Raw genomic sequence first — 19,477 nt, 5'->3', positions numbered from 1 at the left:
ACACTTAGTAGCCCGACTATCATTTCTCCTTGAGTCTACCGATATATTTTCGGAGGACTTTTGTCACTTCAGGTGGCTTTAATATTACCAACTCTCATGGAAGAGTCCTGGGAAGGTTAGCTATTGTTTAAGAACATTGACGCAACAAGACTGTCTGGCAAAACGAGACTATGGGGCTCAGAAATAGCCAGACAGTTTGTTGCGTCACAATGTTCAACTCGATCACAATGCAAAAATCGTAGTTGATTTTGGGGTTCCAGTTCCATGAGCAGAATATAATTTATATTTTAATAATCAGTACTGCGGCAGCTTCTCATTGATACCCGTTTTATCAAATTTAGCGCTCGACAAGCCGGTCAAAAATGGTCGTAAAATTGCCTTTGGACAAATGGAAAGTATGACGTAAACCAAATGCAGTAAGCCGTTCAATCTCGCTGTGCCCACACCATTTAGGACACCATGCTTTCACCCCTAATGGGTGGGCTGGACCAAGATTAAGAAACCTGCCTTTCACAAACGCTCTTCTCGCTTGTAACGCGGTCCTTTTAACACAACACCATGAACGAGATACACTATTTGGCAGGCCGTGTTATTTTTGGCATATGCCAAAAATGCTTATTTTTGGCATTTTCAAATTTTTATTTTTGGCAGTTTTGGCATCTGGCTCCTGAAATGCCAAAAATAACACGGCCTGCGTATACCCGAGCCCCGGATTAGACTGTACTGCTCCAATGCTCTGATATCAGATCAATCTTTGTAAAATTCTAATATTCTACCTATAATTGCGACACGTCGAATGTCCACCGCCCGCAAAATTATAACGTGACAGCTTTTACGATGCCCTGATGCATTGATACTCTTGCATGGTCTACAACTAATTATTGTGACAAACTATCCAGTATCCAAGTACAGCAGGGGTCGCCAACTCAAAATAGGTCGCGGGCCACTTTTCCAAATTCCTGGAGGCCGCGGGCCGCATGACATCAATATCGATATAAAAGTAGGCAACGCAGTTCAACAACCACGTCTGATAACTCTACGTTATTACAACGCTGTGCTTTCTAACATAGGCGACGGTTATAGTCACCACGTGTTGGAGACCCCTGAAGTACAGCAACAATTTTATTCAAATATCTAAAAATTTTATTTCTTCGAGCCAATCGTGAATTAACGATAGTAAATCACATTTTCACGGTGCGTGTGGAATGTCAGTCTGCAAGGTCCCCTGAAATGAGGCGTACTTTGAAATACATTGAATTCCGCAATTATTCGTGCTGCGGCCCGTGGTGCTATCAAAAAGTAGGAAATTGGCCCGCGAGCACATTTGAGTTTGAGACCTCTGGTGTAAGGCGATGGGGGCTTGGCACTGGATTTCCCTGAGCGAGAGAAATATGCCAAATGCCTCAGACAAAGAGGAATCTTCGGAAACACAATAAATTAGATTAGAATTAAAATTAGAACATGAAAACATTTCACAAATTGGATTAGAATTAGAATTAGAGCTTATAGGAACATTTCACAAATTAGATTAGAATTAGAGCATAGAAACATTTCATAAATTTTGCAGCAAACAATACGTTTATATTGCCAAATTTAGTCCACTCAAAGCTTTTCGACTGGCTTTCTTCTGGAGCGAATGCCAGTCAATGAGGTTAACCAAGTTCGAAATATGGCAAGAATTTTGTCGTTGTGATGTAATAATGACAAGTACACAGAGTCGTGAGCGGCAGTAGACAACACACGGTTACGGTACAGCACACACAAAATCAGCTGTAAAACAGCCGAATGGCAAAACAACACTAAAAACTAATGGAAGATTCCCAGCGTGTAAAGATGTTTCTTCTGGCGACAGAGGATCGGCTTTTGCAGCTTTATAATGGTTGATTCAAGGACCTTTAAATGAAAAAGCGAACGACCACGAGCAACTATGGAAAACTGATGGAAAACTATAGAAAACTTATTGTAATGTTTTGCATGCACACTCCTGGTGTTTCAAGAGGTGCTGTCCGATGGCAGAATTACATGCTGTTACTTGGTCATAATCACGCATGGTAACTAGGGACTGTGGTCATGAAGCAGACATGTCATCACTAGGGCAAGTTTTTGTTGCACTAAAAACCTGAGAAAGTTGCATTTATTTTTTTAATTTTAACAAAAGTTGCAGAAGTTGCATTTTGACCACATTTTGCTCGGTTGACTAAAAAAAGGCAATTTTCCGGCTCAGCTCCCGAAATACCCGTAAAAGCGTTATTTTGGTGGTGATTTACGGTGTTTCAGTCGAATTTGGCCGTGTATTTCACCAGAATCGAAAATACTTTCATGAAAAATCGAAAAAGTTGCAAAAATTTGCAAACAGTTGCATGAAAAAAATGGACAAATGTTGCAAAAAGTTGCACTATAAGATTCCTTCAACGGGCTTGAAACAGAATTCTACATATCTTACGAGTATTTAGGAAGCTGTCGGAAGCTGTAAAAAAAGTTGCAAAAGTTGCAAAAACTTGCCCTAGTCATCACCCTTCGAATTCGTAATTTGGTGGGACGTGTTGACGAATTCTTTGTTGCGAGCGCTGAAATGTGCGATCCACATACCGACTGTCGCATCGGCACGTATATTGGTAAATCATGTTACTCTGATCAATCGCAGGAAGCATATCATTACGTGTTGCTGGTAGTAAAGATTTCATAGTAAATATGACACGGGGTTCCACTTGTGGAAAACAATGACTCGCGGACGACTTAATCTGTTTTTCAAACCTGTTGCAAGCTGTGCCATATGAACGTATTGTTTGCTGCAATATTGAAGTTCTGCACTTCGAAAAGTCTATTTCATAAATCAGATTAAAATTAGATTACTGGCATTTCGGTCATATTTAGTGAAATTAGACAACTAGATAAGTCTGTACGTGTGGGTTGTCAGTCGATATTATGAAGCGAGATATATTTGCGTGTTAAGCTTGTTACCGGGTACCGGAACAAAACCTTTTTTAGTCGTAGTAGTTACGTCGTTCGCTGGGCGCCGGCACGGTATGCCAATAATTACTGTATCTAACCGCCATGATATTTTGCTTCTCTATATCCTTGGTTAAAACGCGTCTTTCCCTGTCACTAGAGGTGTCACGAGTAAAAGAATGCATTGTCATCTATATTACGTCACAGATGTGGATGGCGATCTAAGGCATTGTGACGTAGAGTTAGTGAATTTGAAATGAAAGAAAGCCCATTGTCCAATGTTCATTATGGTTACCGGTATCAGATTTATCTGGTAGGGCCGACATCGTGTACTTGTACAAATTGCAGATGGCTAAGCATTATCCTACTAATGAGATATGTTTAAATGCTATTGTACGTAAAGAGTGATGAGACTCGCGTGCATTTAGCAGGAAAATGTTGATTTCGAATTTAGCTTGAACTACGGTATGGTACCGGTATATACGGCATTGTTGTTTCTAGTCATGTTATTGGTTTTTGGACGGCGAATCTTTATCAAGTATATCCATAATCAACTATCTTAACTGAAATTTACCTCTCTCCCTTATATACGGTTACCAGTAGTACCGGTAAATTCCATGAACATATACTATCGCTTTCTGTAGATAGATACAGATCTACTGATGACTGAAGTGACATAATTCTCCATACGAGACCATGCAAATGAACTGGGTAAATTTTAGAAATCACCAGCCTGTGATGTATGCATTGCATAGTGCGTACACGCCTGCAAGCATTGCATAGTTGGATAATATTTCACGCTCTTGATAAATATCAAATATTCCCCTGAGAGCAGATAGCCGAGAAGAGAATTAAAGTTAAGCAGTTTTACTTCTGTTTTGCTACCTCGTCTATATATACTGGGATGGTCAAGCTGTTAATGGCATGCTGCCCATGTTTCGCAAGAATTTGGTAGCCGTAGGCCTACGCTGATAAAATTATATAATTTCTTTTTCTACCTATCTATTTCATAGGAGATATATTCGATTACAACTCTAAATATAAGTATTATAGGCCTATTTATCACAATTGTCTAAAATTGGTCGATTTTGGAACATTCTGTCTGAAGAAACCTTGACTCTCAGTAGATCACTGCAGGGATCGACCGGGGATCCTGAACAATTTGTTGCTACCAGGACATGAGTGAAAAGGCGTCAAGTGCTGCGGACAATGTCGATCGTGACAACAATTCGGCAAAATTGTCAATCAACACAAATGGGGCCAATGCCGTGAAAAAGAATTGTATAACATTCTCGTCTGGTTCATTCCAATATCGCATCAATTCAGGGACGGCTGGAGCCAGACCAAATAATAACCTCTCTATGCCAATGCCTCTCCGGACATACTACATTCAACCAAACCCATCAAATTATATACCTCACGCATGTAAACCCAAACGACTAATTATCAGGCCTTTAAGTGAAGGTGGACGATTTATCACTCCCAGTGTGGTTGACTGCCCAGCGTCCGTGAGTGGAGCTCCAACGAATATTTCTCTTTCGAAATGTTTAGCATCAGCAACGCCAGCAGGTAGTGCAATACGGTGAGACCCATACTGTTTTTGATGTAACTGTTGATGTAAAATGTGACGCCTATGTGTGTATGCCTCATTTAGAAATACAGATAAATCCACGCAAGTGACTATGGAAAGTTGTACCACACTGAAACGAATCATAGCAAGGCAGAGAAAAATGATATCCCAACTTGTCAAGATTATTGTCAGAGAGGGTCATGATGAACCAAGAACGACTGGTGGATCCGATGTCCATCGTACGGCCGATATTTCGTCTGGTAAAATCGAGTCGATATCTACAGCAGGATCATCTGGTCAAACTACTTTCCAAGTCACACAATCTGATGCGTCAAATCCAACTCCAATTATCATCGCTGAAAGACCTAATGGCTTAACAGAAGATGTATCAACGGAAAGTGGGAAAGATCATACGTATTCAACTCGAGAGGTAACCTTTGATTTAGTTAGTATTAGGAAATCAATATGGCCTGATGACATTTTGTGTTCAGTAACGATGTCCGTGTTTTGTTAGACTATTATGCTATAACCCGGTTCACAGCACTTCCGATGTGGATTGCGGTTCTCATCGGTATATCGCCGCGATATCGCCATCGAACAAGAATAGGAATTTCACTTATGTTTTGTTGTATTCGCCAGGTGGCGCTGGTCAAGCTATACCAATGACAATTTGGTAGCTAAATTAGGGTTACCATATTTTGGAAATCTGAAAAGAGGACACTTTTTCAAAATTTGCAGACTTGCAAAACCGGAGGAAAATCCTGAAAAAATGGTAAATTTTTCCCACATTGTAGTCGGTTGACTAGAAAAAAGGTCAACTTTCCGGCCCACCTCTGGAAATACCCGGCGGTGCGTTACTTGAGTGCTGATTTACTGTATCTAAGTCGATTTTGCCATATATTTAACCAAAATTCTCAAAAAAGAGGACAAAATCTCAAAAAAGAGGACATTCGGGTGTCCTCCGAGGACACTTTAAAAAAAGAGGACATATCCTCTTAAAAGACGACGTATGGCAACCCTACTCTAAATAAGCCTTTAACTATATATTACAAACCTATAGATACGCAACTATAGTCACGCTTGAATAAGCAGTTTGATTTACTGATGTGCAGGACAAAAGCAGCAATATTGGTAATCCCACAGCCAATTTTATCAAACTAGTCCTAATCGAAGCTAATGTCATGGCGATTCCGAGAATCTAAATTAAAATCTGATCAGGGCATTGCACCCCCCACAAGTATCGCCCTCAATGTCTGAAAACTGCATCGCTCCGAGTGATCGGAGCGCCGCAAAGCAATGACCTATTGCGTCACTGCGATTTTTCTGAACAATGACGATTTCAGACTTTGGGACAATTTCGGGTTAATTCCATCTCCCGGACCATTTAACATTTATATACTACGCATCGGTATGACAGTAGTTTTCGATTAAGACCATGTTTAAAAATTTTTGCGCTCGGGTCACCGGCGTTAGGATCACCTATAAATTATTGCTTCGTTTTCCCAGCACAGCAGTAAACCATACTGTTTATTCGAGCGTGACGACTCGAGTTCCGTATCTATCCGTACGTTAGTAACCTATGGTTTAACCAAGCGAAATAGGAACTTCTAAATAATAAGTGGGTCGCTCTTTATAATTCTACTTTCTGGAAATTGCAAGTTTAAGTTACAGTAATTCAGTGATCTTTCACAGCGTTCGTTACAGCGTACAAATTTCGAATACAAAATGCTTAGAATATACACGCAAGGAAGGAAAGAAGTAAGTGTTTTCTAGCATGGTCTGCCATGCTCACTGCTCAGTATAGTTAGACGTCTTAGAGCACTGGGGAGTGGGTACAGCAGCCCATGCTCCATGCGACATCGCGGTAATCGGTGGATAAACATTGTTATTCAATTGATGCAAGTAAGTCAATCGAGCAAATCTAGTAAAAGCAACTCAATAAGCACGGATTGGAACGCCGATAAACTAACTGTAATATACAGTGCGTCGCGGACAGTTATACTGGTGTTTGGAAGGTATTGTTCTCCACGTGAAGTGCCCACCCTGACGTCTGCTGTGCAACCTCTGCCGTGGGGCGAGCTTGTCACGCAAACAGAACTTTGCACTTCCCATGACCACACGGCGAATTCACAAGATAGAATAGTATTCAGCGAATCAGTGAGCATAGTTTTGGTTAAGGCATATTTTCGCACTTCTTACATGCGTGGATCAACGCATTTTATGATTGAATCCGGAATCGAAATTTTGCTGCAATTTTATACGTCTAGAATATTTTGTTCATGCCGGTTTGTCTAGATTAGTGCTTCTCGCATTTTTGTCATGAGGCATTATAAAGTAAAACCGATTATTTTCAATGAAGATGACGTGAACAGTAGTTGTGCAAATTTAGAATTGTGGGATACACATATATGTATACATACATATGCAAAAGAAAGTGCATTTTCGAAAATCGATCTCTCAATATCGTTTTGTCTGATCAGTCTGATGACTGATTCGTCCACCTTTGCAAAAGCTAGTCAGTTTATCAACGTTACACTTCAAAGGCTTTGAAAAACAGCCATGACTTGGTGTCGGATATTCGGATAAACTCTCCGGGTCCTATCCTTCTTTCTTTCTGTCTTTGGTCTGATTATTATCTATCTGCTCGTCATCCGAAAAGTGCGCAATTCAATTCCGGTTCGACAAAACTGAGTCGTGGAATCCCCAGAATCGTATCCGCTCCCACTGGATCTTGCTCCTGGTGAATCAGGTCTCGCTTTCTGCCCTTCACGCTTCAATTCCTGAACGCGGTCAGGTCTACTTTTTCGACGCAGCGGTGTCGGCGTCCTACGCAATCGCCCACCTCCACGGTATCCGCTGTCTTCGGTGCTGACGATACAATATTTTATATACATTACTTTAATTTTACTAGAACAGAGTCAAATTTAATTAATGGTAATCAACTCACTCGGCTAGCCAAGGGAAAAGGATCACCTGCCATTCAGCGTACGTAAGCACCATACACAACAGGTTTGCCAGGAGATTGATGTCGAAGATCAGCAGGTAGACGATTTCCGGTAACACGAAGGCTATCTGTGTTGCTGTTGCTACAACGTCAGAAAGCACGCAAAGTACCATTAGTTTACAGTACTTTCTCATTAGGTTCAACTGCTTTCGACCTTCTTTACGCTTCCGCCTTTCCGCATCAGTTCTGCAAATGAAAACCGGGTACATAAGCAGTAAGCAGCACGTGCATTCCCAAAAACCAACTGGTATGCGTTAGGAAATCGCAAACACAGATACCAACGACGATACGATATCATTCCTACCTTTTTGAATGCCTGGTAGTAGTCCTGCTGAATTTATGTTTTACCGTCCTCATAAGCGTATTCCCTTTCAATTTCGAATGCTCCGAGTCGCTAACGGCAGGACTAAGTGGGTTTTCTGATGAAACCGAATGATTATGTCCTCTGGTGTAATGATAAATCCCCGTAGTCGCTTTGCGCATATCTGGCGAGTCATTGCGTCGCATATCGATTGGAACATCTGTACTCTCGTTATCTGTATCGGACATCCGGGGTGTCTTCTCAAATGAGAAGTTCTGTTTGCCATTCAAGGCGAGGGGGGAAATGGGGTGCACTAATGGGCTACCGGGCCGGCTTGTTGTAGCATGAAATACCTCGTCCTGGTATTCTTCGTGACCAGAATTTTGACCTTCATGATCGTCTGATCTGCTGAGTGTGGAGCTTTTAAAATTAGCTGATTTACTTGGGGAAGCTGTCTTCGCGGCTCGAAACTTTGCCATTTCCCTACTTAGCATCGGGTATAGGAATAGACCAAGCAAAATACCCTGGAAAATCACCGTTAAAACTATGGTTAATGCTGGTGCAATCTCAGGAGAATCTTCGGACACTTCCTTGCAGCCGCCTTCTGTCGCACGGTACTCCCATCCCGTAATTTGTGGCACGCAATACAGAATTGGCATCGCCAGAGCACAGATGATCATAAGTACCAGGCTCAACCAGCTTACTCGCGTCACCATCGGGTTTAAACTTTTTCTTATGACGGGGTTCGTGTAGAAAATGCTTTGCCGAACCCACAAGAAAAAGTATACGGGGAATAGTGTGAGGCAGAACATAACAACACTCACAGTAACAGTAGCGAAACACAGTTCATCACTCTGCCATGCCAGGAATGCTGTAACATGATTGCTCAGGACTCGAAGTACAAATCCGATCGAACTGGCAGCACATAGTCCTTTCAGCCAAATCTTCTGCGGCGCGTCTCGTCCAGTTTTAGAGTTGGATTTTCTCTGACAGGCATACTTCGTTAATTGAACTGCCAGATACATCGCTACAACGGTCAGTACGACAAATATCGATTCACACACCAACCAATACTTATGTAAATACGGAGATTGGACTAAAACCGTAGAATTTATTCCAGGATCATCCATGGTCGAGCCTTTTCAGTCCTCAAATCGAAGATAACGGACAAGCTACCTCCTCGCATGCCAGCACATTGAATCGTTCTGGCATTTCACATACGCGCTACCATATAATGACAATCTCGGTGTCATGCAACAATTTTGCAGTGGGCGTATAACTCATTGACATACAGGATTATACACAATGAGTTTTTGTGACGTAAATTTTCCCATCTGTTTGTACATCTTTTGTGTATTAATGATATAGCATGATGAGTAAATCGCTGTCGAATAAGTCGATATCATTATGCAACGTCTGGTTAGTGTGAACTGTAGATCCATTGAGCGCAACCACATGACACCATCGCTATAAAATCAAATGGTTTAGAAACGTCAACAAATTTGACACATACAGTCGTTGGCTACTTGGCTAGTGTATTATTTTGCATAGCCCATATCATTCGTGAACAATATGTTTACGTCACTGACATACGATTGCACCAGATTTGGTCGTCCTTCCAAATTTCAATTGCGATATTATGTTGTTTGCTATGGATTGCAAAATATATGGTAGGCTACATAACTAGAGGTAACCGATGGGATACGCTGTAGTTGAATAACTAAGAATACGTAGGGATAATATATTGTGTATCTTCATTCTGTTTCAATATATTGAGATCCCTATTTTGTACGCTTTGATCTAACCGTGATTGGTCAGCGCGTTCTTCCGATTGTGAGTGCATTGAGTTGAGATGATTCTATCTTCACTTCATATAGAAAAACCAAGACTGTTCCGCCAACGTACTTACAGATGACGAACTGCTGGAACTTGGTAGAAGAACCGTAAAGATGTTGTCACCGAATGGTAGCAGCTTCGTGAATGTGTAAGAGCTACAGCCATGTGAATTAGCTTTATTAGCATATTATTCGCTACTTGAATCAGAACAAAGATGTAATCATGTTGCTATTTCAATGCGTATGGGCACATACGCGGGCCATGCTATGAGTACTTGCGTACGACGGTATTCGATATATAGTGTATACTGAACAGCTATTCTCCAGGGTTAAAGATTTGTTACCATTGCATTCATTGTCACCATTGTCATGCATTTCGCATTCACCAAATGATCAATTTACTTTAGAGACCCCCGTCACCATACCACACTCTTATCTCTGCTGATCCGAATTTCACGCAATGTGAAGGCTTTGAAAATGTTTACGCCACAGTAATCGGTATACCAAAATTCGCTATAGCTGCTACTTGTGTAAGTCTAATAGAAGTATAGATCGATGCAAGCGTCGCAAAAATGTGGCTATTTCGATATATGATGTAGATACGTATGGTATGTCCAATGTCCATTGCGTCCCAAAACGAATAAGCATATATTGTAATTTTAAAGGTTGCGCAATCAAATTCGCTCGATTTTGGAGTCATTTCGTGGCGAACTTGGCTTGGATCGAAAATCGAGAGGTTTGTTGGACTAATCACTAAAACCTTTTAACGATTTACAAAAAAAAAAAAACAGTAATATATATCGAATGCCACTGCTAGCAAAGCTTACCCCGAAAGAAACTGGCAGACATCGTCGAATAGGGAGAATTGATCACGACGCATCGACTGAAGAATGTTCGCCGGACCATCGTAACCAATGCTTAGTGGGAGACGTTGAGCGATGTAACAAAATACTATTTGATCTTTTTTTATATTAAACACATGGAAGTGAAATTATCTTAATATTGCAACGCAGCTGGTACCGAGGTCAAGGAACGTGATGAAATAGTTCATGCGGAAGGTGTAAACGAAATCGATCATACGACGGAAGAAAGCCATCCGACAAAACCGGCCCCCACATCTCTGCCTACGAGCCACGCACCCAAAAAAGCGGCGTCCGACTGCATGCTTCCCGATTCCACTAAAAAAAGACGCGCCAAAAAGTTGGCGGTATGATATTTTGATACTGTCAGGCAGGGATTCCCAAACCGCGAGTTTAGTCAAAGCTTTCTGTTTAGTTAATCATAAACCATGAGTTGTATTTCATTGATGAGTTCCGTCAGCTGTGGTTAAGTTGCTCCTTCATTTAGGGAAGAGATAAATTGAGCGCGGACGAAAGTCTACACGAGGAAGTAGGTTTCAGGTATTGTCATCCGCTTCTTTGCATTATGGCTGCGTTAAGATAAAACTATACATTGATTCACGAGGCGTTCGCGGCATTTTCAGGCGTTCTCCGCGAAAACGGACCAAGCCAGCTAATCCTAACGACTATATCAAAAGATCGGCTTCGAAGCAGGCATCTCAGAAGATCCACAACATATTAAAGGGATCACACTCCGAAGTCAGTGTTCACTCAGATTCTCCTGATGACGATAAACGGGTCAGACGTCGGTCGAAACGAAGGCTTTCGCCACCCGCAGTCGATCCGACCATGGACGAACTGGAAGACATTGAGCGCTGCAACGAGAACGAAATATCGCCGCAGTCGCCAGGAATTATTGTAAAAGAAGAACGAGTATGAGTTTTCAATTAATTTTTGAAATGTACCGCCGGGATCATTGATATAACTTGGAGTTATTTGATTGTATCCTAACTAGGGCTGCGCAAAATCGAGCACCTGAGTGATTCGATTCTGAATCACGTATTATGCTTCGAGTCGAGTATTCGAGTATTGTTCATTGTGACGTCATAACAGAATATAATATGTAAAAGTTCAAATATGTACAGTTTATCCCACCGCAAAAAATATGATGCCTCTTATCCATCACATCAAAGATACTTTAATATTCTTCGACCATGCCGATCTCATTGTACTTTGTGACAATGTTGTGGGATGATCATGACTTCAAAATATGTTATTTCCAGTAACGTTCATAGCCTTGTACAATGTTTCGTATGCTGCGATACGGCTAATCAAGGTTTCAAGGCGTCCACACAGGAAAAGAGTATCGAAACTATAATTGTCGTTGATAAATAAACTTACAGTGCTGAGGAGCGTATAATTTCAGTGTTCGAACAAAGCGTCTTTTACTATTCGACTCGAATCATTAAAATTAATACTTGAATCAGATTCGAATGCTCGAATCATTGTGCCCAGCCCTAATCCTAACCTAGGGCTACCATATGCCATACCATAACCTACATATTCGTGCACTGGTGTAGTCAGGGCGATCGGAAGTTGCTTTTTCCCAAATTTCGTCTGAATCCGTGACGTCAGACCTTTGTTAAACATTTCTGGCACTCACCTACGAATTTCCTTCCTTGTTTTTTTTACAGATGGAACAATTCGATGGCGATGGTTTCTTCAACACAACGGTTCAGCCGCAGAATTCCATCATTCCACAGCGAGATGACCTTTCCGATCACACTGTTACGTTCTTTCGCGATATGTCACTCACGTCAGCCGCTGCGAACCGTCTCGAAACGCGTGCGCGTTCGGTTTCGCCCGGATGTGTAAACTTTCCAGAAAACGCAGATAGCAATCGCGATTCCACGGTACCGACGACGGTTTTGCCTAACAACTTGGTGGTGAAACTTGAAAAAATTGATGCGCCGTCCCGTCGGATTTCTCAACCCGGTAACGAGGCGCAAACTCAAGCATTGGACTTGCGGATTAATAAAGATTCTAATTCGCGAAAACAAACCTCATCGTTTCTCATTAACGCACTTTCGGAGCCATTTGTAAAGGATCACTATGAGATCACCGTAAATTCCGTATACTCGACATCAAGCATTCCCAACAGAAACTCCGTTTCTGCCGGTCCTTCGAGAAATGTTCCGGACTTGATTCATCGAACACACGAATCCCCGCACGGCGCTTCGGACTACGAAATGGTGAGTAGTAAAGTTATAACGTCGATGTGTAAGACGAGGAGTGCACGGGAATTCTTTTGTGGCAGGGTCGGGACTGCAGAACGCGAAAGCGTACGCTGGACAAATGGCTTGAGAGCAATATTGCTGAAGGTGATTGTCCACAATTGTTCTCTTTTTTAGCTACTTACGCTCGGTACGTTTTAGATCTGGATTTGTCCCGGCTAAAGCCCACGCCAGTTATTCCAAAATCACTTGAAAAGATTACAAAACCAAAGGCTGGAAAAACAGGCGGGAAGGAATTTCAAGAATACATTTCTCCAAGAAAAAGGAGGCGGTTCGTTATTACTCTTGATATTTGTATACACTGTACAGTGTACTATGCTGTACATTTAGGGACGGCGTGAACCTCTGAAAGGTTCAGGTTCGTGTGAACGTGAACCTTTTTGAAAGGTTCTGTGTGAACGCGAACGTGAACCTCATGACGTCACGTGACTTCATATTGCAAATTCCAATCCTACATTTCAGTGAAGTGATTGCCTATATTAATGTACAGATTGTACACGATGCCTAGCAACGACTCGGGGCACATAATGTCACAATGCTGAAGTACTTTTTGACGATTTAAACGTCGGCAGATGTATCAACTGGGGCAATCAAATAATATAATGATCCCATGAAATCAATATCTTCTGTCGCTTTGCCAACAATTCAGACGAGTAGGCCTACTTGCACGGGAATATAAGCTTACGCCCGGGCTAAGCCAGAGCAGACAATGTATTCCGCGTCTGAGTATTGCTACGTTGATATTGACCAGAGTGTGAAATGGGTTTCAATTCTTGCTACCGATATTACTCCATTAACAAGTTATACAGCAGTAGCCAAAACCCCAATCACACGAATTTGGATTTTATGATACAATAAACATATGAAGTCCAGATTGACCCCGTACGCCTGCTAGAATTTTTACATCAAACAACGATATCAATTTCGTTGGTTGGTTCAACAAGCATCATTCGCTGACTGCCGACATGTAGTCTGTAGTGTATTTCGCTCTTGATGTTGTGTGATTGCTGGTCAAGCTGACAGCCGAAAATTTTGAGATTGTCAAGGTGTGTGCTCGTTTAGTGTTGATTTTTATACGCTGCCAGCGCCATGCATAGAGTGGCCCGCAGTTGAAATGCAATAGATTCTAACCTAAGATGTCATAATGAAGTGAAAACTGCCTAATATATGAAAAAGGTTCACAGTGCAGAACCTACCAAGGTTCGTTTGTGAACGTGAACCTCTAAATTTCTGAGGTTCACACACAGAACGCGAACGTGAACCTCACGTTCACACCATCCCTAGTACATATACGCTTTGTAACACACGGAATGCTCTAACTTGACTTTTTAGGCCAGGAAGAAAAGACTGCGCGGATAAAAACGTTTCTTTGACACTCGGGGGATTTGAAGGAGATCAGAGCGGGGACAGCAATGGGTGCGACGATAGCTCGGACAGCTCTACAGCCCTAAAAAAGACCAAGAAACGGAAAAGAAAGCGCGGTATAGCTTTGGGAATAAGCATAGACAGCCGTAAAATCGTCGGACCACTTGATAATACGTCTTATGAGAAGCCGAAACCAATGTACAGATCGAGATAGAAAATTGTTACCATAGCCGAATAACTGAGGATACATGTTATATAGTTATTGTTTAGACATAGAACCAGTCAGTACTCTAGAGCAGCTAGCGGGTTCGTTTCAGCCCTGTTGTACCGGCTGTCCTTACGAAGCCGAGTCTATATATTTTATTATTTATGCTTTAAGTCGAGTCATCGAACGTTAGAACACAAAGTTTCCGAGATTAATTTGGTGCGAGGCGAAAGTAAGCGTTTACTGAAGGGTAGGCTATATTTCATGATTCAAATTTTCCAATGTATGGCTTAGCATTCAGGCGTCTCTTGTACAACGAATCACTGCATATTTGAGTCACTTCAGTCGGCGTTCCTGAGGTCTATACGACGTATTTATTCTCGTCGATATAACAGATTATCGCAAGCCTAAATCATCGAAGAAGACCAATAACTCGGAGAATGACGCCGAAATGTCGTTTCCTTTCGTGGTGGTATCGAGCGATTCCACCGCATCCAGCGAGGTGGACGCGACAGCTTACGAGGTGTCGTCGCTGTTTCGATACTCGCAACAGCCAAACGCGCTACTTGAACAAAGTTCAGACACAAAATGTCAACCTCTACAAAGAGACTTGGTAGATGTTTCTCGCTACTCTCCTGAAGGTTCGGCGCATGACCCGTATCTTTCAGACTTGCCCATTCCGGCCAGTACCGTCTCTGAGTTAGAGCTGGCCATAGAAAAAATGAAAGAGAAAATAGAGAGAGTGACCCGTGAAAGGGAAGAGAGACTTTCGTCAGAGCTTCCGCTAGATGATCCTGGTGAACACAACAGTTTGCTTATGGACAGGTTATTTGACAGCATCGCCGACCGCGATGTTTCGAAGCTAGATCACGCGCTTGAATCGGAGCGGAGAAATGAAGTTTCTATTGGGTTCGGTAACGGAGATCCCATCAATAAAGACAGTTTGATACCGCGGTCTGAACGTATAGTTCTGGAGGGCGGGGACGCAGTCAAAATTCACAGAAAACATTCAAGAGATAAAAGGGCCGGCGGTATTCGTGAAGGCGCCCGTAAGAGGATAACGGAGAACGGATCTTCGACCACGAAAGAAGTCGCAGAATGGACTATGGAACCGAGAAAGGCGTGCAAGGATGCCCGGGTATTTTCAGTTACATGAGCAATCTATATTAGCCGCCTATCTGCGTTCCGATCATTCATATAAATAGTCTGACTTAGACAACTCCTATGTTGTCTAATTAGAACTGTGGTTCTTAAACTGTATAGTACGCAAAAGCATTTTATCCAGTACGAGAAGAGCTTGGAGGTTTCAACGTGCATTTAGTCTACTAATAGCTGACCTTAGCAGTAGCTAAAATCCCTGTAAATACACGATTTAATTATTACTTCGGCAGTGTGACGATTTCACGTTGATTTTATTGCGTCACTACGGACTACGCAAAATAACTGATGAGCTTGGATAACAAAAAGCAACACGGGAAAACAGCTTAATTCATCAGCATAGTAATCTAGGGATGGTGTGAACCTCTGAAAGGTTTAGGTTCGGGTGAACGCGAACGTGACCTGACGTCATATTGCTCATTCCAATGATACCTAGCGACGACTCGGGTCACAAAATGCCACAATGCTGCAGTACATACTGACTTTTTAAACGTCGCCAAATGTGTCAACTGGACCAATCAAAGGATATAATAATTCCATAACAATATCTTCCGTCGCTTTGCCAACAATTTCGAGGAGGCCTTGCAAGGGAATATATAAGCTTGCGCCTTTACGGTCTAGTCCAGAACGGACCATGTATTCGGCGTCTGAGTGTTACTACGTTGATATTGAGCAGAGTGTAAACCGGGTTTTACCCCATTAACAAGTTATATACAGCAGTAACGAACACCCCAATTTCACGGATTTGGTTCATTTGATACAATAAACATATGAAATCGAGATGGAGCCCGTACGCTTGCTATATTTTTTTACGTGAGACAACGATATCAATTTCATTGATTGATTGGTTGAATAAGCATCATTCGCTGACTACCTACATGTGGCGTATTTCGCTCTTGATATTGTATGATTTCGGGTCAGGCTCACAGCAGAGAGTCACTAAATATTCACAAACAGAAAGCTGGATATTTCTTGCAAACTTTTGTAACAAAGAGGTAAAATTTTTGAGATTTTCAAGGCGCATGCTCGTTTAATGTTGATTTTTCATGCTATGCCAGCGCCACCCAGAGTGACCCGCAGTTGAAATGCAATAGGTTTCAACCAAATATGTTATAATGACGTTAAAATTGTAATACATGAAGAAGGTTCACAGTGCAGATCCTACCAAGGTTCGTTTGTGAACGTGAGCCTATAAATTTCCGAGGTTCGCACACAGAACGTGAACCTGACGTTTATCGTATACCATCCCTATATTCAGCATAAATTTCAACCATGTCTAAATTGAAAAATTATACATCGATTCATAGCCATCGAACACGGAGGATAATGTTTATCCCGATGTCTGGTTTGGATGAAATACTTTCTAAGGTGGCCATGAAGCCCAGCTTCTTGAAACAGCACATTATGCTAGTGCTGCAGAACGTAGTCGCATCCATCACGTTCAATTATATGTTATCTTATTATATTCATTGGTGTCATAGTAGAGTAGTAACGCCAATAACTAATAAGTACCCGGGGTTTGAGTAAAATACGACATTTAGGAGCCACGCAGGTGATACAAAGTGTAGTAAAACGAATTGGTGCTACGTGCTATAGGAATAAATTTAAGAAACACTGAATTTGACTAATTAGAGCTAAATGCCGATTATATAATTCGTGAAATGTTTCTATGCTCTGATTTCAATTCGAATTCAATTTATGGCATTCCTGAAAATGCTACAGAACTGTATCGTGCGAAACGCTTGGAGTAAAGGCATTTGTCATGGTCTCATGCCTATGGGAATGAGCTCGGATATGTACCTAATTCAAATTCTAATTCAATATGGAAAACCTAAAAAATTTCCAGTTGTCTAAATCTTCATAATTATAGGCATTATATAGAACCAATCCATCCGTTGTGTATGTCGAATTGTCGATTACTAACGCCATATTACTTATGACGTCACAGTTTTATCAATTTAATCGAATGCGTGTTATGATGTGATGTTTCACGCTGCTAAAATTCTCAGAGAGCAAAATCAGCTATAGTAAGATATCCATAAGACCGAACACGACCCATGTTGAAATGAAGGCGGTTTGTACCGCTCGTTGAGTGTAACGGTGACTTGCTCTTTCAGGAAAAAATCAACCGCTTGGTCAACCCGCCGCAAATAAGAAAACACAATAAAATGGCGAAGAACGACGTCGCAACTTCTTGAAGATGTTTACGTCTTGCCTGAGAGATGCAGCACTGTTCTGAACGAGATTATCTGCCGTGACGTCACTACCTTCAGAAGGGAATGATAACTCTAATTTCGCGACTTTCTCTATAGCATTATATGAGTTCTTAATTTATTTGACTTCTGGTCTACAGTGTATGTCGCCGGTTGTTAGCCGGGTTACGGCGCACCATAAGAATTTCAAAAGTATCGCTCTGGCATTTTCTATATACTTGCACTTACGGCACGCACAGGAAATTTGAGATACGAAGGAATCGCGAAGACTCAAGAGTAGCGCCACCATGCGATCACGAAATTTCGAAGTGATGTATCGACCGAGGATGACCGTGACAATTTATATACTAGGAAATGCAAAATGCGCATGCCTCCCAGATACTAATAACTACATAAACATTCCAGCTTCATGTTTCTCAATATGCAATGAACTGTATTTTAGATGCCTCATTTTCACAAAGCCAGGGTATTATTCTAAAGTCTGCTCTATTCGAAATAATCTCCACTCTTTCGAAAAAGCTGACCAAGTTTTTCCTTCAAAGCAGGTAGCGCGATTTCTGCGCCATGATTTCAACATCTATTTGTAATGTTAATTTGTGCCAAAGACTCACTAGTTGCAATCAATAAAATTTAGTTCCTGTACAGCGATTTTTGTCGCCATGACTGAGCTTGATTTATAGTTGCGACTCAGAAGTCTGTGTTCCATAATATTCATAGTGAAATGAATAAATAGCAGATTGATGGTAGGTAAGTCGAAGATCACCATGCATCCCACATCTGCTGGAGACTCCACAAGAATGACGGTTATCCTGACGTTGGAGGTAAATACAAAATTCACATTGTAGAGCAACGTCGAAAATATATAATTTATTCAGTTCATTTGGATCATTATGAACAACGCAACCACAATAGTGTGACTACTTCCGTCGTTTTATAGATCTTTATAACCGGTGATTATGATTGATACGATAGACATGTTACATATATTAGTGCACATAAGCTTCCTAAAATAATTCGATATAGGTGTCATGCGAGAACCAGTATCATACAAAACAGAATCTGATGCAGCAGAAAAACCGGTTTAAAGTTTTCATAACTCTATTATACTCGATCATCACATATTTCAACACTCACGCCGTCACCGATATGTAAATCGATGATAAAATTTATGGTGTAGAATATTATCGGTAGCCTACCCTTTGCCAGATTTATCCATTCGAAACCGATTGATACTGCCCGTATATGTATTATTAAGACTGGTGAAAATAGAAATAGCGATATGCATATGATATGTTTTGGCTAAGCATATCGGCTTGTCGCCAGCTGACTAATGGTAGCGAATCACCGGCAAGTCTGCTGTATTCGTGCCAGGAGAGCATTCCGGTCATCACACATTTATAGTAGCTCGGATCGTGTGACTTTCGTCTGTAAATAACAAACGACATTAATGAGCAGAATGAGTGTGCGTATAGGCCTATTCAAGTAATTTTGCAGAATTACGTTGAACCACGTGACAAATTCCTTCGATAACACAAATGCATGTGGAAGATTTCACTCCTGTGGTTAGTTTGGTTGGTGAGAAATGATTCCAGAGATACACTTTATCACTGTAGTGTAAAATACGCGAACGGCTTGGAATATTACAGTTAATATATTTATCATAGGTCGCACTAAACAATTGTGACATATCCAGCACAACCGCATCGCTCTATTTATATATTATTATCCATTCCAATAACATAAG

At 41.4% G+C, this 19,477-nt stretch overlaps 3 protein-coding genes across 4 annotated transcripts in view; 2 read left to right on the top strand and 1 right to left on the bottom strand.

Annotated features, from left to right (window-relative positions):
- The window catches only part of LOC145441573 (uncharacterized), a 47,017-nt gene that overhangs the window by 8,428 nt on the left and 19,112 nt on the right, over nucleotides 1–19,477 (top strand). The window lies entirely within an intron of this gene.
- Nucleotides 3,928–18,381, top strand: LOC145441574 (uncharacterized). 2 transcript variants are annotated; one of them, XR_013915859.1, is made up of 15 exons: nucleotides 3,928–4,531; nucleotides 4,604–4,949; nucleotides 9,702–9,808; nucleotides 10,325–10,395; nucleotides 10,477–10,599; nucleotides 10,673–10,866; nucleotides 11,007–11,059; nucleotides 11,143–11,431; nucleotides 12,193–12,750; nucleotides 12,816–12,879; nucleotides 12,934–13,063; nucleotides 14,125–14,273; nucleotides 14,758–15,500; nucleotides 17,638–17,806; nucleotides 17,872–18,381. XR_013915859.1 is itself a non-coding variant. In XM_080319471.1 (14 exons), the coding sequence occupies exons 1-14, from the start codon at nucleotides 4,128–4,130 to the stop codon at nucleotides 17,716–17,718; spliced, it is 3,312 nt and encodes a 1,103-aa protein (XP_080175597.1). In that variant the 5' UTR covers nucleotides 3,928–4,127; the 3' UTR covers nucleotides 17,719–18,381. The 2 variants fall into 2 exon arrangements, 1 of the variants encoding a protein (XP_080175597.1); XM_080319471.1 differs by having other exon boundaries at nucleotides 17,638–18,381.
- LOC145441591 (uncharacterized) lies at nucleotides 6,135–9,077 on the bottom strand. Its single transcript, XM_080319497.1, has 3 exons — nucleotides 7,828–9,077; nucleotides 7,467–7,709; nucleotides 6,135–7,387 (listed from the first exon to the last, which is right to left on the bottom strand). Exons 1-3 carry the CDS (start codon nucleotides 8,952–8,954, stop codon nucleotides 7,156–7,158), a joined length of 1,602 nt encoding a protein of 533 aa, XP_080175623.1. The 5' UTR covers nucleotides 8,955–9,077; the 3' UTR covers nucleotides 6,135–7,155.

Source organism: Botryllus schlosseri, chromosome 6, assembly GCF_051294905.1.
Source record: "Botryllus schlosseri isolate E-star chromosome 6, Bs_hap1, whole genome shotgun sequence".
NCBI lineage: Eukaryota > Metazoa > Chordata > Ascidiacea > Stolidobranchia > Styelidae > Botryllus > Botryllus schlosseri.
This window is presented reverse-complemented; position numbering and strand designations above follow the sequence as displayed.

Bases quoted from the DNA above. Each gene is read 5' to 3' on its own strand.
- LOC145441574 (XM_080319471.1), top strand. From the start codon at position 4,128: ATGAGTGAAAAGGCGTCAAGTGCTGCGGACAATGTCGATCGTGACAAC. The intron at 10,396-10,476 runs GTTTGTTGGACT...TGCCACTGCTAG, and splicing joins CTTGGATCGAAAATCGAGAG to CAAAGCTTACCCCGAAAGAA. The intron at 10,867-11,006 runs GTATGATATTTT...TCCTTCATTTAG, and splicing joins GACGCGCCAAAAAGTTGGCG to GGAAGAGATAAATTGAGCGC.
- LOC145441591 (XM_080319497.1), bottom strand. From the start codon at position 8,954: ATGGATGATCCTGGAATAAATTCTACGGTTTTAGTCCAATCTCCGTAT. The intron at 7,710-7,827 runs GTAGGAATGATA...TTTCATTTGCAG, and splicing joins ACTACCAGGCATTCAAAAAG to AACTGATGCGGAAAGGCGGA. The intron at 7,388-7,466 runs GTGAGTTGATTA...TTGTATCGTCAG, and splicing joins CTTTTCCCTTGGCTAGCCGA to CACCGAAGACAGCGGATACC.